This window comes from Sesamum indicum, linkage group LG4, assembly GCF_026168435.1.
Source record: "Sesamum indicum cultivar Baizhima isolate 11 linkage group LG4, ASM2616843v1, whole genome shotgun sequence".
In the NCBI taxonomy this organism is placed as follows: Eukaryota; Viridiplantae; Streptophyta; class Magnoliopsida; order Lamiales; family Pedaliaceae; genus Sesamum; species Sesamum indicum.
Genome location: NC_142660.1, coordinates 1,722,225 through 1,743,731, shown reverse-complemented (window position 1 = coordinate 1,743,731; position 21,507 = coordinate 1,722,225). Strand labels below are relative to the sequence as shown.

General features: G+C 36.7%; 1 protein-coding gene across 1 annotated transcript; it reads left to right on the top strand.

Moving 5' to 3' along the window:
• The first annotated feature begins 1,661 nt into the window (after positions 1 to 1,661).
• Positions 1,662 to 21,289, top strand: LOC105159899 (ferredoxin-dependent glutamate synthase, chloroplastic). The gene is made up of 33 exons (XM_011077112.3): positions 1,662 to 2,286; positions 5,056 to 5,368; positions 6,701 to 7,143; positions 7,220 to 7,351; positions 7,721 to 7,819; positions 8,072 to 8,142; positions 8,557 to 8,653; positions 9,602 to 9,694; positions 10,262 to 10,407; positions 11,309 to 11,468; positions 11,782 to 11,892; positions 12,011 to 12,226; positions 12,696 to 12,853; positions 13,480 to 13,609; positions 14,099 to 14,157; positions 14,300 to 14,405; positions 15,254 to 15,350; positions 15,501 to 15,616; positions 15,859 to 16,056; positions 16,428 to 16,538; positions 16,649 to 16,888; positions 16,975 to 17,073; positions 17,438 to 17,533; positions 17,670 to 17,867; positions 17,952 to 18,026; positions 18,769 to 18,897; positions 18,982 to 19,080; positions 19,287 to 19,429; positions 19,538 to 19,631; positions 19,986 to 20,224; positions 20,316 to 20,394; positions 20,546 to 20,629; positions 20,698 to 21,289. The coding sequence occupies exons 1-33, from the start codon at positions 1,978 to 1,980 to the stop codon at positions 20,857 to 20,859; spliced, it is 4,902 nt and encodes a 1,633-aa protein (XP_011075414.1). The 5' UTR covers positions 1,662 to 1,977; the 3' UTR covers positions 20,860 to 21,289.
• The last annotated feature ends 218 nt before the right edge of the window (positions 21,290 to 21,507 follow it).

The window sequence follows — 21,507 nt, the reverse complement described above, 5'->3', positions numbered from 1 at the left end:
GCTATTGCAGGTCACACCTCTCCTCTTATCACAAATTAATTATTTTTTTATAAAGTTTATCTTAAGGAAACCGGCAATAGCCGGTTGGTCAATGGTTTGATGACAACATGCTGAAATCATACCCCCGGAATCTCATGTGTGGCTATCATGTTAGATAAGCGTAGTCATTCAAAATCTATACACTCCATTAATATTTTATATAATTAAAAATAATTTAAATTTGCAACACCCGCCTCATAATATTTGATTATGTGAAAAATAAATTTAATTCTATAATTATTGTGAAGTTGCATTAACAAGTTGACTAATGTCTTAATCAATTATATACGAAAATATTTCATCAACACTTTAAGACCGTTGATTTAATCAATAATAACACATAATTTTTAGTTGAATGATCGTGGGTTCGATTTTTTTTATCGGTATAAAACCTGTATTAGTGAATAATCCATAACAACCCATGTAAGCGACATTTGCTATCAAGGTGATGCTCCGGTTTGTAAATTAGGCCAAAATACATAGATAGGCCCTATATTTTGCAAATTTACAGCTACAGCTCCTGAAGTTATTGTTGTAATTACGGCCGTACCCCCTAAAAAATACTACACTAACATATTTTATGAGTTGCAGCTGTAATTTTATAAAAAAATAAAAAAAATTTATGTATTTTGACCGAACATTAACGGATGTCATATTTATCAAAAATGTCCTTAGAACACACAACAAATTTATAATCATATGGTAGTTTGGTCATATGAAAATTTCAAGTTGCAAAGTATGTCACTAGGAGCTTCTTGATTAAACAAAGTTAATTAGTTGAATTATTTGATTGTTTGGTAGGTTTGGAATTAGATTATATTTTAATGTATGATTAGGAAGTCTCCACATCAACTTCATACAACCTATTTATTACATACTTTAAAGATAATTGTTGTTTTGACTCTTGTTTTTGGTATATAGACATCTCGGAATTATTTAATTCAGTACAACTTAGAAGATTCTGAAATATAAAAGTTTGATTAGTAAAAAAAAAAAAAAGGAATGAATTTTGTTGGATACCACCTAAATTATGATAGTAATGCTGTTCGATTAATTTAATGTCGCAATATTCAAACAACAACATTTATATTAAGTGATTTTCAAATTCGTGATATTTAAATTAAAAATTAGTGACTTAACCATTAGACCATTTTGTTTTATATGAAAAATAATAAAATAACTTGTCAAACAAAAATAGATAACGAATTATCATACATATATATATTTATATTTTTTCTGCGAGCAAACTAGAATATATTTTGTATTCTTTTCAAAATTAATGTATTTTTGTTTTTTCGTTTTTTATTTTGCAACATTAGCGTCCAACATTCCTTTGTAGAAAAGAAAGCTTGAAGCCAGTTTTTACTTAGGGAGACGTCTTTTCATGATAAAATCATGAAACTTATACAAAATTAGAACAGACAATATTCAGGGTTTTGTTGCATGCCGCACGACTCAGTAAGATATTTATACATTAACAAAATGGAAAGATATTTAGAAAAAAAATATGTAAACATAATAAAAATTTCCAAAAACCTGACCTTTGGTCATTGCATAAGGTCAATAGTTTGGTGAACACACATTATGATGATCAAAGAATAGGATTTGGGATTGGGAGGGAGAGAGGCGACACACGGAAAAAAGCAAGAACGAGGACATCATCAGCAGAGTCGAAAAAACAAACGCCAAGAATTAAAATTGGAGGCGGGTGGCTCCCAACGTTCCCTTCTTTTATCTCTAAATCCACATTTTCCCCTTTCCACACATTCCACACACACTCCACAGACACACAACACAAACTTTTTTTCCTCCCTATCCTGGTGCAGCCTACACACACTGATACACTCACCCCTGTAAAGTGATTGAGTGAGTGTGTGTGTATATACATATATACACACATAAAAATTGTGTGGGTGTTTGAGTTGAGGTTGATGAAAGATGTCTCTACACTCGGCGGGCCAAGTGGTGCAGTCTGTGAAACTGTTTGCTGGGAATGGTATTAATGATAACTGTAGAAAGGACTTGGTGTTTGTTGATTTTGTTGGGTTGTGTGGCGGCAAGAACTCGAAGAAGAGTGGGAGTCGTCGGAGATTCGGCGGTGGTGTAAATAGTAGTAACGCTCAGAGGGGTCATTTTCTTGGTTTACCAGCGTCGAAGAAAAACTGGGCCACCTCTATTAAGTCTGTTCTTGATCTTGAACGTGTTAACAATGGCTCTCGACAACACTCTTCTGATCTGAAACCAAAGGTGGGGGTCAACTGAAACTCTGTGCGCGCCAACCAGCGTTCTTGTTGATTTCTTGAAAAGATGAATTTTTTTTTCTGTTTCTTGAAATTCATGAAATGGGAATGTGGAAACGTGTATGCTCCTTGGAAATCTTTTGTTATATTTGATTGTGATGATTATGTGTTTACTTTTAATTTTGCTTGGCTTTTATGTGTTCTTTGCGCGTGTGGGATTAGGTTGACTTGTTTTAATTGATGACGAGCATATCCTATGATTTTTCTTTTTGTGGATATACTCAAAGAATGGTAGTTCTGGCACTGTAATTATTGTCTATCCTCGCTCATGAAAAGTTAAAAGATAAGTGGTATGGGAAGCTCTGCTGTTGGAAATGATTTTCTGATGATGCTCTAGCTCACTCTTGTGGTTTCCATTATAGACATGTATTTTGTGTCATCTGCTGCATGTATGCAAAGGATATAAGGCATCTAACTGATACAAGCTTCTGAAAGAATATAACTTTTTGAACTGATCAGATCATCTTCTTAGATAACCAAAAGGCTAGATAAGATTTGGGTAATAAGATCTATGGCTGGTGGATAAGATGGGTTCTTGAATGCAACTGATAACCGTGAACAGCGAAAATGAAGTTGATAACTGTGACGTGTACCTCAGCAAGAATTAGCAAATGTTCCCGGAGACTATCATATCAGGCATGGTTTTGCATTTGTTTTTGGTTTGGTGTTGCAGTCGAACAATTTTTAGTGTCAGCTTTAGATTATGTAGACTGTTTTTCAACTAAACTGCTTGTATGTCATGGACTAACATTTATATGGTTTAAGGATAAGAATTGGGGATTTTGATAAATGCTGATCCCTGAAGTAAAATGTAAGATGCATATGAGACTTAAGATACACATTTGTGACTAAGGAAAAGTTAATTCATAAAACCCAGCGTAGCGTTAAATGACCATAGTGCCTAGACATTACAGCATGGTTGTTTCTTTGAAAAGACCAAGTGGTTTGGTAGTATATGGAAGTGTAGGAAATTAATTTCTTTTAGAAGTAAATATCCTAGAATAATCTAGTACGCCAATGGGTGTCCCACAAAAGGTTCTTATTAACTTTTGTGGTTTTTGTGACGTAGACAAATTCCAAAGGAGCTTCTCCTGGATATTTTTGAAAGAGGTCATGGAGCCTTGGTCTGCTTTCTTTGGAGGATGTAGGATGTAGGATTTTCAATGTCTCACCTTGCTTGGCCACCTTAGGGTGGTACTCAAGTTATTCCTTTATGATGTGTCCTGTCTCAAAATTTTTGCGGAAGTAGTAGGTAGTTGTGGATGTTGATTTTCGAGGGAACTGGTGAGTTCTGTGACGATCTGTGTACAAGTTGGTCTGAGTCATGTTGCTATTTCACTAAATATTGGTATATCATTAAGCTAGCAGTAGAGGGCCCAATAGCAAATCTTTTGTGGACAAGCAACTTTGTTTTGAGTCTTGTATAGGTGTTTTTGACTAGCGGGTATCTGTTATGGGAAGAAAAACTCTTGCTTTGAGCTTGTCCTCTCTGTGCCAGCGGCATCCTAGCTCATGATATATTGGTTAGTTTATCTGCATGGAGATTCCAAAATATGATCAAAGTGTGCAATGCCAGGTTGTAAAATTGTGCATCTGTATCTTCTAAACTGTGATCTGGGAGTCCTTGGAGGCTATAGATTGTAATGCTCTTCTTTTATATGGTTTCCAATGCTTGATTTAGACTATGTCCTGTAAAACAAGCACGATCAAACAACTATATTGAGTTTCTTTACTATCAAACTAAGCACAATCAAAGTAGAGTAGAAACTTAATTATCAATCTTAAGAGAACTTGAATTGGGAAACGAGAAAGCAAATGAGAAGGTGCTTGGGTTTATTGAAAACAAGTCTAAGATATTGCCGAACAAGAGCACCTTAATGTGTTTATAACTACTAAATTCCAGAAGGAGTGATCATTTGTGAGTTACTGGCTTTATTTGGGGGAGATTTCGTCTAGTGTAAATGTGCAAAATCATGGACGAAATAGATCTAAGCAAATCAAGCATATGATCAGAACTATATAAACGAAATACTAAATATTTGAATAGCTGCCCTTGAGATAGATAAGATAAAATTTGCTTCTCTTTTGTCTTTGGCATGTGAGGAGGCAGGAGGGGAGCGGATGCTTGGCAAGAGGGAAATTTGATTGAACGATATCGAAATTAAAAAACAAAGAACCTAGCATACATATTACTTCAGTTGTAATTTCACATTTTTTTAATATTTATTTTTTATTTTCAAAGGTTAGGCTTTAAGGGGCTGGAATCCAGGACCATGCGAAAGGGTTGGATAGTCGCGGTCCTCGGCAACTGAAGTTGTTTCATTATTAGACTATCTCTTGTGATTACGTTTATCAAATTGTTTTCCTTTAGTTGAACGAAGTGCTGAGTTTCCACCATTTCTGTTTTTCTTGGGGACTCTTCGCTCTGTAAAGCTTATAACAATCAATCCATTAAACGTTTTGTATGCATTAGAAAGTCATATTTGCCTTCTAGATAGTTGCACTTTATTGTATTTGAGCTTTAATTTCCATCCTGCTTGTTAGTCATGTAGTACTCAATAGTCGCAATGTGGAAAGGTTAGTGATGATTTAGATGCACTACTGGTGCTGGCAAATTGTTGGGAGCTTACAATTGTCATTGCTGCTATGCCAAGTGAATGCTTTATATGCCAATCTTCATCTGCATGATGCCTTTTTGTACAACTGTACTTTTCAGGTTGCAAACTTGGAAGATATAATATCTGAAAGAGGGGCATGTGGAGTTGGGTTTATTGCCAATTTGGACAACAAAGCATCACATGGAATTGTTAAGGATGCTCTTACAGCTCTTGGCTGCATGGAACATCGTGGAGGGTGTGGAGCGGATAATGATTCTGGTGATGGTTCTGGAGTGATGACTTCAATCCCTTGGGATCTTTTCAATGACTGGGCCAGTGAACAAGGGATGGGTGCGTTTGATCAGTTGCATACTGGTGCTGGAATGGTCTTTCTTCCAAAGGATGAGGACCTGATGAAACAGGCCCAAGCAGGTCAGTTAATTGGCAGGGTGTATCTCAGTTATACATGGTCCAATCCAGGAACACCCTGTTATTAACAACTTGATTTTTCTTAATTAACCTATATAATGTTGATTTATTTCTTTTTCCTTTGTGGTGCAAATATAATGTTACTTATATATGGATATAACAATGCATTTAGTGAGGGGAAGGGATTAAAAGTTGAATAAGAGTCCACACAAGATAGGCTTAAGTTGATAGCCATTATAAATTAATGAAGAAACCCTTTTCTTTCTTTTGTTTTTAGGATTCATTAGCGAGTTTTTGCTAGTGTGTTGGTTATATTAATTATCTTGGTTTCCATTCGACCAGCTTTTTCTAGTTTCAGCTTAACAATTGATCTCAAATATGAGATCTTTACTCCCTGCCTTGGTCAAGAAAGCAATTATTCTGATTGGTTGTTGTATTTGAGAATAGGATGAGAAGAGCGACAAATGTAATGTCTGGCATACTCCTCCGACCTATCTATCATAGCGTGTTTTGAATGCCAGGAAAAGCTTAACCATCCTTTGTATTCCTATATCCTTTTGCTTAATTCTTTGTTATTTTGGAGAAAATAGACCAGCTTTTTGAGCCCTTTTTAAATTGCTAATACAAAGAAAAGGTATGTGGCACCTGGTTGGCTGGTTCAGTGCTGATATTATTTTGAAATAGAAGTTTCATTACTTTGTGGATCTTTAAATATGTTTAACGGGACAGAGATTTGAGGTTACTTTTCTTCTTCTACCTTCGGTTGATGGGGAACCTGCTTTAAGGAAGGCCACTCTCTGACATGTAAACTTGTTTGCTGCAGTAAAGTGGAAGTTTTTGCTATTGCCCAAGAGGGGGGAGATAATATAGCTTTTATATGCTTTCCTAAATTTAATTTTTTTATTGTTTTCAAATGTACTTATAGCTGTAGTTTGGACACCGAAAAGCATGTCTACTTCTGGCTAAGCCAAACGGTAAAAGACTACAAGGTCAATGTCATATTCCAATCATCGTTGCAAATAATGTTAGAAGAATAAGAAATAACAAGCGCATGTGGTTGGCCGCGATGGTTGTTAGTAAATGGTCTTTTAAAGGTGGAAGGAGCAACTGATATATGACCAGCATGACACAATAACTGTTATGTGCTCATTAATTGTGAATAATTCTTGATTATTTGAAATCAATTTGAGAAACATGAGTTTCTGAGCTCCTGGATCTGGAGATCCATGTCTCTAGTTTGAGTAGTAGGTTCTTTTTGTTCAAATAGTACCTTTGATTTTCAGATTTTTATTGTATTACAGTCAGTTATCTGAATTGAGTTATATGCTTATGCAGCTATCTTGGATATATTTAAAAAAGAAGGTCTTGAAGTGCTAGGCTGGAGGTCAGTTCCAGTGGATATGTCTGTGGTTGGTTACTATGCAAGAGAAACTATGCCAAATATACAGCAGGTCTTTGTTCAAATTGCTAAAGAAGAGAATATTGATGACATTGAAAGAGAACTGTATATCTGCCGAAAGTTGATTGAGAGAGCAGCCAGCTCAGAAACATGGGGAAACGAGGTTTACTTTTGCTCATTGTCCAATCAAACTATAGTTTACAAGGGAATGCTTCGATCGGAGGTTCTTGGCCGGTTTTATTTTGATCTACAAAACGAACTTTATAAGTCCCCTTTTGCCATATATCACCGTAGATACAGTACAAATACTAGTCCTAGATGGCCTCTAGCTCAACCAATGAGGTTTCTTGGTCATAATGGAGAGATCAACACCATACAGGTTATAGTTTTTCCGCTGATATTCTTTGTCATAGATACCAGAATGTTCACTGTCTGAAGATGAAATTATCATGCAGGGGAACTTGAACTGGATGCAGTCACGGGAGACTTCATTGAAGTCCCCTGTTTGGCGTGGTCGTGAAAATGAAATCCGCCCTTTTGGAAACCCAAAAGCATCTGACTCTGCAAATCTTGATAGTGCAGCAGAAGTATGGCGAAATTCTTTTACCTTCCAACTCTTTATACTTCTACTCTGAAATTACAGTGTCACCAATGGTTTATTTATAGAATAACCTGTTAAATTGGCAATACAAATCTAGAAAGGGAAGAGCAAATAGAGACAGTTTTACCAGAAGATGCGATATTTCTTTGCAGACTGTTTGTTACTGTTCATTATATGAAGAAATCAACGATTTTTATTTGGTTCCACGTGATTGACATAAGAGTCTTTCCATTTAAATGATTCACTGCCTGTTGTAGTGCTTGAGTTGCAATTTCTATGATGTTTGAAACTTATTTATTATTGGCACTGGATGCTCCTTTGTGATGTTAATCTTTCTACTCTACATTGTGTACAGTTGTTAATAAGAAGTGGTCGCACTCCTGAGGAAGCCCTGATGCTTCTTGTCCCGGAAGCATACAAGAATCACCCAACTTTAATGATCAAATATCCTGAGGTACTATTTTTCTTTGACATCAGTAAAAATGCTTGAGTTCCGATAGTGGTATTTTCCCTTATGTATCCTTATTTTATAGCTGGACCAGATTTTCTTCCCTCATTTATGAATTGTTGTATAGTTTCATGTTCCAAAATGTTTCTACCTTCAGTTAGCATATTAGACCTTTCCAAGTTCCTTGGATGCGTATTCCAAACTTTTTCATCTTATCCGAAGGCTCTGGTAGATATGACTCTAATGATTTTGCTTCAGATTCTTGACTTTTACGATTACTACAAGGGTCAAATGGAAGCTTGGGATGGACCTGCTTTACTCTTATTCAGGTGACATTTCCAAATGTAGGTTTTATTGGTTGACATTTACCGATGTTTATATATTGCTATTTCAACCCAATCAATTTAAACAAGAAGGGCAATATTAAGCTTGTGAAACCATCATTTTTCTGCAATATCGACCTTCCATGAAAATAAGAACTTTTTGAAAGAATATAACTTTGCAGAGCATATAAAATGGCTGTCGTACATACATTTCGATCATCTGTTTATCAGAGATATTACCCCTTTAATAGGACATCACCTTTCTATTTAGCTTGTGATAGGACCTTAAGGGTAAATATTAACCTTCAAGCACATGTGTGCATGCAGTATTCTTCCTTTGTTGTGACTGGTTCATATCTGATGCAATGCCAAAATATCTTATTTTTAATTTCTTATTTTTGTTGGACGTCATTATGTCAGTGATGGGAAAACAGTTGGAGCTTGTCTTGACCGAAATGGACTTCGTCCTGCTAGATATTGGCGAACAGTGGACAATGTTGTCTATGTTGCATCTGAGGTTTGCTTGCTTTTGTCATCCTTTGTATTTGTTTTCTTTGAAAGATTTAAGTTCATTCTTTGATGGTGAACTCTACCAGTACTTATACTGAGATCTTGAAGACATAAATACACTTATGGTATGATTACGTAGAATTTCATTGCCCAAGGTTTTTCCCACAGTGAAGCCTTGTTATATACTTGATTTTGCTGCAGGCAACTGAGTTAGTGTTGCTTCACAGTCTATTGTCTGATAGCTGGAAAAAAGTTGACTTGTATAGGACTTAACTAGCAGAGAGTTTACTTCTCTTTCTATTAGAGTTACAAGCCATCAAGGCTGTGTGTTCTTATTTTCCCACAAGAGACTAGAGCGACATTCTGTGTTATTAACCATTAACTGTAAAGTTCAAAATTTCAAAAGTCTAGTTGCGGACAATGGTTTCTTTCTGCTTGAAGAAATCTTCTGCTGGCCAATAGGCTTGCTAAAATTTACAAAATCTATCAGCAACTTGTGTTTTTTGATGGTTAATGTGTGTAGATAAGTTAGAGATTATTATGCCAGCTAGTTTAACATGTATTAGATGTTGGATCTTGTATTTTGTTATAGTGGTAGTGATGATTCAATTAACAATTGAAATCTTTCAAAGACTGAAAAGGGTTTGTCGTTTTCAAATCATTTTAACAAATGCTGTCTGACCTAAGATGGGAGAAGTACATCAAATATTATAGCTTTCTGGATTATTTGGTGTTTCTATGAGCCATGCACCGGTATTTTCTTGGAGAAGTATCTATAAATATTAAAAGATATAGGAAGTGATGGGACTTGTAAAGTGTCAAATGATCTTTCTTGAATTGTTTATCTGATTATACTGCTCTCTAAGTTATCACAAGGTTTGCATTTTGTGACTCGTATTAACACAACGGTCACATGATCGCCATGAACTGATACAGTTTCTTTGTAATTTTGTAGGTGGGGGTTCTACCAACAGATGATTCAAAGGTTGTGATGAAAGGCCGTTTAGGTCCTGGAATGATGATAGCAGTCGACCTATCTAGTGGACAGGTATTGATTATATGATCGTTAATTTTGAGGTTCTTTGATTTGATTTTTAGGTTGATTGGTGGGCATTTTCTGCCTATTTATGTTGAACATTTCATTGGTTTCTCAGAGCATTTCCTGTTACAATGTGACACATTTTAGGTCTTTTGGTAATAATAACTGGGAAGCTCCAAGGCCTACAGTTTTTGTGTAGAAGCACCTTGCGCTCTTAATTCTTTTTGTATTTTCCTTTTATTTTAACCAATTCGACTGATATTTGTGCTATTGTCTTTAGCACAATTTTAGAGGTTTTGGTGCATGTAAATTTTACATTAATTGCCTGAATTGCAACTTGCCATGTGCTGTGAAATAGAAAGATAAGATCTGCTGCATGGTCTGCAAGCAAGGATTCCGCTGTCTTTCTTCCTTTCCCTATTTCTTTTGCGAGAAGATGTCTGAAAGTGGCCCTTTATGAGGCGCAATTATGATTTACATGAAATTAAGATTGTTCTAAAACATTCCTACAAAAGCCAGTATAGACAAACAGTTATCTTGTTTGCTAGTTTACTTAATTTTATCTTTTCTGCACAGGTGTTCGAGAATACTGAGGTTAAAAAGCGAGTTGCACTATTGAATCCTTATGGGAAATGGGTGAAAGAGAATCTCCGTTCTTTAAAGGCCACAAGCTTTCTGTCGGCAACTCTCATGGACAATGAAATAATATTAAAGCGTCAACAGTAAGTCTTCTGGAAACTTTCATTTCTTTTCTTTTAGTTCTCAGAGTGAGTGCTTTAGATGCACAGACACTCGTTTGGTAGGCACGTTGGTGACTTGGGCCGTGAAAGTTTTCTCGTGCTAAAGGAAAATTTTATCTCTGTTCCTTTCATTGGGTATTTGGGTTTAAGCAAATGCACATAACAGAACCATGGACTTCAAATTGAAGTACTTGAGTCCATTTAGCATACATCTTGTGGATTGGTAAGGGTGATGGTATGAGTCATGAGGGACTTCAACCAATTACTTCCGCGAGGAACTTCTATCATTCGTACTGATCCTCATTTCTAATTTTCAGCCAATCTAAGAATTTTGAAAGGTTTTGATTTTTGAATTTTCTCTGCATAAAATATTTAATGTAGGAAAACACTGAAAAATGTAACTGAATACTATACGATTGCATACTAAGACTGATTGTATATAAAGGGCCCTTTAGTTTGTATAATTTATGTTTCATGAGAGCTTGAATACAGATCTGGCATACAAGAGTTTCACGCACCATCAAATGATAGATAAAGTTCATATGGTAAAAGACAATCTTGCTGAGAAGACTTTAGACTAGTACTTATAATTGATTCAGAATAAATCTGTATATCGTATAACTTTTGTCTTGGCTTCTTGTCAAGATGCTGAAGCTTTACACTGCAAAGTATTGCTATGATGAAGTATTCGCCCCCCATGTGGTTGTTTGCCTTTAGCTGGACTGAAGGCTATGTGATATGTTTTACAGTTATATGTTGTAGGAATGACACCTCTTAGCAAAAAGAAGCATATGTTCCTTTTTCTTTGGATGGAAGTCAAGCTATGTAGGGCAACCACAATGATCAATTTGATGCTCTATCTCTTGCTTTTTGTTGAAAACAGGGCATATGGATATTCTAGTGAAGATGTTCAAATGGTGATTGAAGCAATGGCTGCTCAAGGGAAGGAACCTACTTTTTGCATGGGGGATGACATTCCTTTGGCAGTATTGTCTAGAAGGCCACATATGCTGTATGATTATTTCAAGCAACGATTTGCTCAGGTTTGCACTATCTTCATGAAATTCCTGGTCAAGTTTAAGCTTTTGTGTATTTCTGATAGATGCATTGGTGTCAGTTTGGCCTGACCGTACGAGTAAGATATTGTAGTGCCATACTTCATTCCAACGGTCCAATGTCTTCTTATGGGGCAATTTCTGTATTCATCAACTATGGTACTGTAGATATTTAGTTCTTCTGGTGCTATTTTAAAAACTAGTATACGGAGATATACCTCTTAAACCGTTGATACTTGAACTTTTAAGCTGATTTTCAACCCAAAAATTGTGTTGTATGATGTATGTGTGTATGAACCAGGTTACAAATCCTGCTATAGATCCTCTAAGAGAAGGATTGGTCATGTCTCTAGAAGTCAACCTTGGGAAGCGAGGCAACATACTAGAAGTTGGTCCAGAGAATGCATCTCAGGTACTTTTGCATTTTATTAATTTTCTTGTGGAATAAAAGGTCTTCAGTTATTTTAAAGATATTATTCTCAATGTAACTTCAAAGTCTCTCTACATTTCTTCTCTTTTTCATTAATTAGGTGATTTTGTCAAGCCCTGTGCTGAATGAAGGGGAGCTCGATTCTTTATTGAACGATCCTGTCTTGAAACCCCAAGTTTTACCTACATTTTTTGACATAAGGAAAGGAGTTGAAGGTTCACTGGAGAAAACACTGTACAAACTTTGTGAAGCTGCTGATGAAGCTGTTCGAAATGGTTCCCAGCTTCTTGTTCTCTCTGACAGGTCTGATGAGCTGGTAAGATTTTCATTTTTGTGTGCCATTAGTGGTCAATGGTGATGTTTGAATTAAGTGCGACTAAGGGATCCAAGTTTTGAATGAACTTTTCACTAGTGATCTGGGAGAAGATTATGTGGTTAGCAGAGCGAGGGACTACATACTTCCTGAAGTGAAATCAAACTCGACTTTGTTTGACCTACTTTTGTTGATTTTCAGTAATGTAACTTCATTGATTATAGTTATGGGTACCATGTCTTAACACTAAATTGTTGTAAATATGTTGATGCTCATGTCTCTTTGTATTTTCTTTAATTTCTTTTAGTTTTATTAATGCTCATGTCATGAAATGCAGATATTGCTTTTGCATTTCCAGCAATAGCCTATCTAGTCCGCAAATTTGGTTTTTTTGTCTTTTGTGTTTTTGGTTCCAGTGATTTTATTCTAATTTTGGGGTATGCCTCCTGATAACTGTTTGTATTTCCATCAGGAGGCAACTCGGCCTGCCATACCAATACTTCTAGCTGTGGGTGCTGTTCACCAGCATCTAATTCAGAATGGACTGCGGATGCAAGCTTCCATTGTTGCTGATACGGCTCAGTGCTTCAGCACTCATCAGTTTGCTTGTTTGATTGGATATGGTGCAAGGTCTCTATTTTCTTCTTTTTGCTCTCTGGATTTATGTGATTCAACTGGACGTATCACACACCCGGTGTTTTCTGGATGCAGATAATATTACGCCATTTATCTATTCTACTGAAGCTTATTTAATGATTGTTCTTTTCTTCTCTTATGTTTTCGGGGCAATGCTCTTGACGTATAGGATAAAGTGGAAAGGTTTTGTCCACCATCTTCATAAAGTTTTATAGCATTTGAAATATGCTCTTTTGATTAGTTAAAAATATCCACATTTACATCCAATTGTAATGATTATTATTGAAATATTCTGAAACGTTAGTGGTTTTTCCTATTCCTGGCAAGTTACATTTACTATTTTCATCTAGCTAGATAAGTTTTGAGGATTACAACAATGTACATTTTAGTAGGATGACTGAACTAGGTTCTGACTAGATTTATTGGTTAGAAAATTTCTGATTCCTTTTTGTGCCCCTTAATGTAAGGGAAGCATATGAGAGCTTCACCAGCATGTGATACACTCTCTTCCTATATGAAAAACAACACAAACACTGGCTTCTGCCTTTTCTGATTGGCTTAATCTGCAGCATCCTTTACATTATCAATCCACATATAACTCTTTAGATGCATCTTTTCAGTGCTATATGCCCATACTTGGCCTTGGAGACGTGTCGTCAGTGGCGTTTGAGCACTAAAACTGTGAACCTGATGAGGAATGGAAAAATGCCCACTGTTACTGTTGAACAGGCTCAGAAGAACTTTTGCAAGGTTTGCGATCTCTTTTTGTTTCCTGGATTTAATTTGAGAATGCATGTTGATGAGTTACTTCAGGGGAAACAGACAAATTATACTGTATTGGGGGAAGGTGATACATCGTCTTCAATAAAGTTTGTTGAACAAATGAACAGTTGTGAAGTACTCCTATATGTCAGTATATTTGAGATTCAGTGTTTAAAAGCAGTACACCAGTTTGGTTGAGAAGAAGAATGGATGACATTGACCTTGATACCAGATAAAACTATCTGCAAAATGTATAGTTTATGTTTTGTAATATTTAGGATGTTAACCAAGTTTTTTGTTAATTATTTCCTTGAAGCTCTTGTTACTAAATGTTGTTGATTTTATACCAACTTTTATTTCTATCTCTGGTTGCTGGGTTCTTCTGATTTTAGTGCTTGAAGGTTTTTCTTTAGTTGTTTTGACGACGATGTTGGGTTGAAATTGCTGATTGGTAAGTGTTTATAATATTTATTTCAGGCGGTTAGATCTGGCCTTTTGAAAATTCTCTCGAAAATGGGCATCTCATTGCTCTCCAGGTATATTACCATTTTGTAGTTACCTTTTAACTTGTGGTTTACAAACTTCCTCCGTGTGGCGACCTACAAGTCTTTGTTTTATTTATTGTTAACTTATCCAGTTTCAACGTAAAAAGTCTTAATGGGAAATACTTGCCTTCAGTTATTGTGGTGCACAGATATTTGAAATTTATGGACTTGGCAAAGATGTAATCGATATTGCTTTTTGTGGGAGTACGTCAAGCATTGGGGGATTAACCTTGGATGAGGTAACGAACCTAGTTGGAATGAAGCATCTGGTTAAGTTCTTGTTGCTTTTGCTTTATTCATAAATAGATTTTTAAAATTTTGTATTATTGAAAAGTCATATTGAAACTTGACGATGAAAGAGTAGAGTATTTATTATTCACAACTCTGATAGGTAGGCGTTTTCTCAAACACAGAATGTTATTTATCACCAACTTTATTTTACGGTACTATGTTGCTACTTGGAAGATGTATTCTCAGATTAAATTCTTAGTGTTAAATTTATGCTATTGCAATATGTTTTGGTGATTTACTTCCAGAGACCTCTTTCCATTGGTAGCTATTGCATTTGTGCATGAATCCTCTTGGAGTATAGATGTCAATGCTTCAGTAACTTGAAAAGCTACTTATTTGTTTAAGATGTATCTTGATCCTGCATATTTCAATTGTACAGTAGACAGTTCACTTATTTAGTAATTACGTGGTATTATTCTTGAAGCTTCTCTTGGTTATAGAACTGTATGTTACTTTAAGACTTTGATAACAATAAGCTGCTATAATTCACCAAGTTGGTAAAGTTTGCAATATTCTTATGGTGAACAACTACGACTGGATTTTCTGATGCATTTTTTGTCCATGCAGAATTTATCTCTTGTTTGCTCAAGTAGAAGCCCTTGCATTTAATTATTGTCAACCTTGTTTTCTTCCACCACCTCTGTTTTTAGGCAACATTCTTTTTATTTCTATTTTACTGCATATGTAAACTTACATTCATGCGATACTTTTTGTGCTTTATGTATCTCTTTTATTGAAATATTGAGTTGGCTTTGCTCGACTTCTTTACATAAAGAAATAATTCAACTTTTTGCAGTTGGCTAGGGAGACTTTATCGTTTTGGATTAAAGCTTTCTCAGAAGATACTGCTAAAAGACTTGAAAATTTTGGGTTCATTCAATTTAGGCCAGGAGGTAAACATGTTCGAAAGTCTGTAAATACATTTCATTCAGACCAGAATCCTCAAGTTTCACGGACTCGACATTCTTTTGGTTGAAATTTGGTCAGTTCAGTCTCTTAGCACAATATAGTGCTAACCCCTCTTTCTTTTTCCTAAATGAAAGGTGAATATCATGGAAACAATCCAGAGATGTCAAAACTGCTCCACAAAGCCGTGCGGCAAAAGAGTGAAACTGCATATTTGGTTTACCAGCAGCATTTGGCTAACCGGCCTGTGAATGTGAGTTGCCTTTATGCAATCCCCTCATATCTTTTCCAGTCAGATCTTTGCTTTGAGGAGCCATCCTCATGAAGTGGTGGAGGATGACTATTGAGTTATTTCAAATTTAATGTTGATTTTGAAGGATTTGGATGATATCAAGTTGCACATAATTAGTACATACACTCCTTCATATTGAGCATTTTTATTGTTAAGAGTAGACGATACAATTATTAAATAGAATGCATGATTACTGACTGCAGGTTCTCAGGGATCTTCTTGAGTTGAAGAGTGATCGTTCCCCCATCCCAGTTGGAAGGGTTGAGCCTGCTTCTTCTATTGTTGAGCGATTTTGTACTGGTGGCATGTCGCTTGGTGCTATTTCCCGGGAAACTCATGAAGCAATTGCCATAGCAATGAATAGATTAGGCGGGAAATCTAATTCAGGAGAAGGGGGTGAGGTAAGCAACTTCTCAATTGTGCATAATCAGATTTGCTGCAACCAGGGTATCCACAACCTAAGTGGGAGTAAACTTGGAATGGAAGAGTGTAATGTTGAATTTCTTCAAATCTGATTGTATGCAATACTATTAGAACCTCGGTCGACTCCAGTGTAAATTCAATGGGCTCGAATCACATGAGAACTTTTAAGAATGAATTGGCCTAAATGAATTGAGTTTATGTGGACTTAAAATCAATTTTCATGAATTATCGGCCTTTCAAATAGTCTTTTGACTGTAAGGTGAATGCTGATGGTAGCAAAGATAAGTTTCACCACCTGTGTGATGTTTTCTTTTTGACTTTGTGATGCTAAGGTTTCATCTTCATCTAGGATCCAATTCGGTGGAGTCCACTTACTGATGTTGTTGATGGGTACTCTCCGACGCTGCCACACCTTAAAGGTCTTCAAAATGGTGATATTGCTACAAGTGCCATTAAGCAGGTTTAAATGCATTTGCATTTTACTGTTTTCCTGCACTTGCAAACGTTCATTGACGTCTACATATTGTAGTCTTATGTGTTATAATAACAGATATTAATTTAATCTTTCAGGTGGCTTCAGGGCGTTTTGGTGTTACTCCAACATTCTTGGCTAATGCTGATCAACTAGAAATTAAAATTGCTCAAGGAGCAAAACCAGGTGAAGGTGGTCAATTGCCAGGGAAAAAAGTTAGTGCGTATATTGCGAGGTTAAGGAATTCAAAACCTGGTGTTCCTCTTATATCGCCACCTCCACATCATGACATTTATTCTATTGAGGATCTTGCTCAATTGATTTATGACCTTCACCAGGTGAGGTGCCCAATATACATTTTGCTTGTACTAGTAAAAATTGTTGTAATCCTGCAACTTTGTTTCACAACATAGTGAATGAGCAGGTCAATCCCAAGGCCAAAGTATCGGTAAAGCTAGTAGCAGAAGCTGGCATTGGTACAGTTGCTTCTGGAGTTGCTAAGGGTAACGCTGATATTATACAGGTATGCATGATAACCTAGACAATTGAGTATTTGCTGTTCTGGATTTCAAAGCAGTAACTTGATCTACTCTGAGCAGTATGGCAATTGACTTAAAAGGAATCTTTCTCTTCCAATTCAAGTAAAGGCCTATCTTTCTTTCTTTGTTTCTGTATTTGACCTCTTTTTGCTGCCTGGTAAACATACTTCTTTAACTATGCACCATATTCTAAGTATGGAGTTTATAATTGTCATGTACCTGGCATGGCTGGATTTAAAATTTTTGCATGGGAACTGTTGTTACTGTAATAAAGACTTTAAATCTTTTGCTATAGGTTTTGCAATAAGATTGAATAAAACTCAACCATATGCTTCACCTGTTTTATAGATTTCAGGACATGATGGTGGAACTGGAGCTAGCCCTGTAAGTTCCATCAAGCATGCTGGTGGTCCTTGGGAACTTGGGCTTACGGAGACACATCAGGTTTATTTCACTTTTTCCAGACATGAAATCTCCTATTTCTTATGATGTTTGTATAAGTCGATTAACTTTTTTTGTTCTTTTCCCTTCTATTTGGTGGGGCTGATGGTGGGGTTCTGCTATATGAAATCTTGTGCAGACACTCATTGCAAATGGGCTTAGGGAAAGGGTCATTCTGAGAGTTGATGGTGGGTTCAAGAGTGGATTTGATGTTATCATGGCTGCGCTGATGGGGGCTGACGAATATGGATTTGGTTCTGTTGCCATGATTGCCACTGGCTGTGTCATGGCTCGTATATGCCACACCAACAATTGTCCTGTTGGTGTTGCTAGTCAGGTAATGAAGATCCTTCAACAATGCTGTCTTCCAATATGACCTTTTTCTTCAAAACATCTTGATTGCTTCAACTGATTTCTGCAGAGAGAAGAGCTAAGAGCGCGTTTTCCCGGTGTGCCTGGTGACCTTGTAAATTACTTCTTATATGTTGCAGAAGAGGTGATTGCCTGCTTTCTTAATTAAATTGATTCTAGGATGCTTCTATCTTATTATTTTTCAGGTTTTTAGAGTTGCATTGCCTTTGAATTCATCCTTAGGTCAGCATGGTTATCCATATGGATAATTACATATGTTTTCCATTTCCCTAGAGATTAAAATCATAGGTCAGCGGGCACCATCATCCATATACAGTTAATTTATTCTTGAACAGTTGGATCTGGTCTCCCACTTAATTCAATCATCGAAATATGTACTCCCTAATTGATGGAAATTGCTGAATGCAATATTTTTCAATATACTCTTTCTTCTGTCGAGAAGTAGCTTCTTCTTTAACAAGTGGATGGAGCTGATTGGTTCTCAAAGAGTGCTGTAAAGAACCACTTCATGTATTTTTTATCTCATTAGAATGTCTGGCAATTTGTGAAAATTATAAGTCCGCAAATAAAGTAGTAAAATAATTAAGGCCACCAGAGGTTGGGGTGAAACTGAATAAAAAACATCGTAATTTTCTCATGGAAGACTTTCCTTGATTTAGTTCACTGTCTTTTAAGGTGCTACTTTTCATAAATGTTCAACCTTGGGAAGTTGCATACTATTGTTTCTCTGTGTTCGTAGAGGCGGGGAATTACACTACATTGCATATGATATCCAGCATCTCTGTGATTGGTTTTCGGTCTTGGTTCCTTGAGTATTTTCATGACTCTCTTTTCAAGGCTGATGCTTTATGCTGATCTTTTGCCAGGTGCGAGGCATGTTGGCCCAACTGGGCTATGAGAAACTTGATGATGTAATTGGCCACACAGATCTACTAAAACGTCGAGATATTTCATTAGTGAAGACTCAGCATCTTGATCTTAGTTATATTCTCTCTGTAAGTAAACGATATATTATTCCAATCCATCATCAGAAGAGTGCTGGTGATTTTGCTTGTACACTAATGTACACTTCATTCTAGAGTGTTGGATTACCAAAATGGAGCAGCAGTACAATAAGGAAGCAGGAAGTTCATAGTAATGGTCCTGTTCTGGATGATACGTTGCTTGCAGATCCAGAGGTAACATTACTTATTTAAAATGGACACTCTTTTGGTAGGAAAGGAACAAAATTCATGATCATGCTTAGTGCTTGTATATGGTTTGCTTTATTCTTAAAACATCTCCAAAATACTTATTTTCTCGTTCTTTCTGAATTGTTTGACATTTGTTATACATACAACTATGTATTTGCCTTCTTGATAATCTTCTTTTTCTCCCCATACAGATAGTGAAGGCTATCGACAATGAGACGGTCGTGAATAAATCTGTAAGCATATATAACGTGGACAGGGCAGTTTGTGGGCGTATTGCTGGTGTGATTGCAAAGAGATATGGGGACACTGGCTTTGCTGGACAGCTGAATATAACGTAAAACAGTTTCAGTTTGGAAAAAATAACAATCTTGAAGTGTTGCTATTTTACTACATCGGGGTCTTGTTATGGGACTTATTGCGCGTCTGTTTCTATTGTTTACAGATTCTTGGGAAGTGCCGGTCAGTCATTTGCTTGTTTCTTGACACCTGGGATGAACATCCGGCTTGTCGGAGAAGCTAATGACTATGTCGGGAAGGTGAGTTGATCAAATCTTCACATGTGGAGCTTACAATTTGGCACTTGTTTCTGTGTGTCGATGTGTTTTGCTTCTTGTTCTACTTAATTATATCCTATATTGCTACTTTCTATATTCTGAGATTTCTGACATAGTTTTTGCTCATTTAACATGTAAATGTTCTTGTGTTAAGAGTTACCAGTGTTTGACTGACCCCAGCATGTATGAACTAACGGTGCTCACGTGACTTTGAAACCTACCATCGATAATAAAATATTTCCAAGCCATAGTAATGCCGTCATATGTGACCCTTCTACTGTATAGGAATTCAATCATATGTCGATTTTAGCTTCTAACATGCAAGTATAATTTAAGGGTATGGCCGGAGGTGAACTGGTGGTGACTCCCGTTGAAAAAACTGGATTCACTCCTGAGGATGCCACCATTGTCGGAAACACGTGCTTGTATGGAGCAACCGGTGGCCAGGTCTTTGTTAGAGGGAAAGCTGGTGAGCGTTTCGCTGTGAGAAACTCGCTTGCTGAAGCAGTGGTGGAAGGCACTGGAGATCACTGCTGTGAGTACATGACTGGGGGTTGTGTTGTTATCCTCGGAAAGTGAGTCTCACTTCTATTACAGCCTATGGCACGTGGCAAAATATCCTGGAGAACTCTCGAGGGTCTCAAGTTATTATCTTGCTTTTGACAGGGTTGGGAGAAACGTGGCAGCCGGTATGACTGGAGGTTTGGCTTATATTCTTGATGAGGATGACACCCTTATTCCTAAGGTTTGTCTCAAAGAATGTATTCCCCATTGAAGAAAAACATATATCATCACGACGAAAAGCTGTTTTCCTTTTTTCACTTTCAAGGATGTCTCTTTCATGCCAGTTTATGATCCTTAGCTTTTTCGACTATACTATGTAATGTTGTCAACAGGTGAACAAGGAAATTGTGAAGATCCAGAGAGTTGTTGCTCCGGTTGGGCAAATGCAGCTCAAGAACCTCATTCAAGCCCATGTTGTAAGTAAATGATGTCAACTTGTCTTGATTAATTACGACTTTTCTTGAACACATGTACTTTGTTTTAGGAAAAAACGGGTAGCAGCAAAGGTGCCGAGATTCTTAAAGAGTGGGACAAATATTTGCCGCTCTTCTGGCAGCTGGTGCCCCCCAGTGAAGAAGACACTCCAGAGGCGTGCGCGGACTATGAGCAGACAACCTCCGGGCAGGTGACCTTTCAGTCAGCATAAGAAACACCATAGCCCCCCACAAAACCAACAACACATGATTCGGACACATGCATCCAAGGTTAGTTTGGATGGAACATTTGTCTCAAACATCTGAACATGGTAAATTTGGTGATGGTGTTAAACACCAAGGTTTGCTGCTGCTGCTATTCCTGGTTGTCTGAAAAAGCCACCATTCTCTCACAGCAGTGTCGCTGCAGAAAATTTAGATGTTATTTAGGATGTCGGAACTAGGTTTCTGTTTCGGGATCTTGATCCTTCGCTTCTACCTATTCGAACTAGAGAATATAAGAAGCGGATGTGAAACAAGAGTCCTAAAAAAGAGAACGGGAAACGCCCCGTGCGCTATAATACTGTCTAACAATACATTCTTGCAATGTCCATAATTGTATATGCTGTTTCTCTTTTATAGTATATATTTGTCTTAGATGTATTTTTGTTTGAGCAGATAACATGGACTAAGTTCACTGAAAAAAGCTGTCCTGGACACAATGTTTAATGTCTCTGATTTTCCATAGGTTGAGTTCATTGTTCTCTTTCGCCTGATATTATGCATCATTCATTCAACGAACCAAATGATCCCATATGAATACTGCCAAAGTCTTAGGTCTACTGAAGTTGGTTCTTGATTCTTGAGTATCACAGTTATAT

What these genes read in the sequence shown, in the direction of transcription:
- LOC105159899 (XM_011077112.3), top strand. Translation starts at nt 1,978, where the DNA reads ATGTCTCTACACTCGGCGGGCCAAGTGGTGCAGTCTGTGAAACTGTTT. An exon ending in CTCAGAAGAACTTTTGCAAG is followed by an intron (nt 13,610 to 14,098) that starts GTTTGCGATCTC and finishes TATTTATTTCAG; the next exon opens with GCGGTTAGATCTGGCCTTTT. An exon ending in GTAACGCTGATATTATACAG is followed by an intron (nt 17,074 to 17,437) that starts GTATGCATGATA and finishes CCTGTTTTATAG; the next exon opens with ATTTCAGGACATGATGGTGG.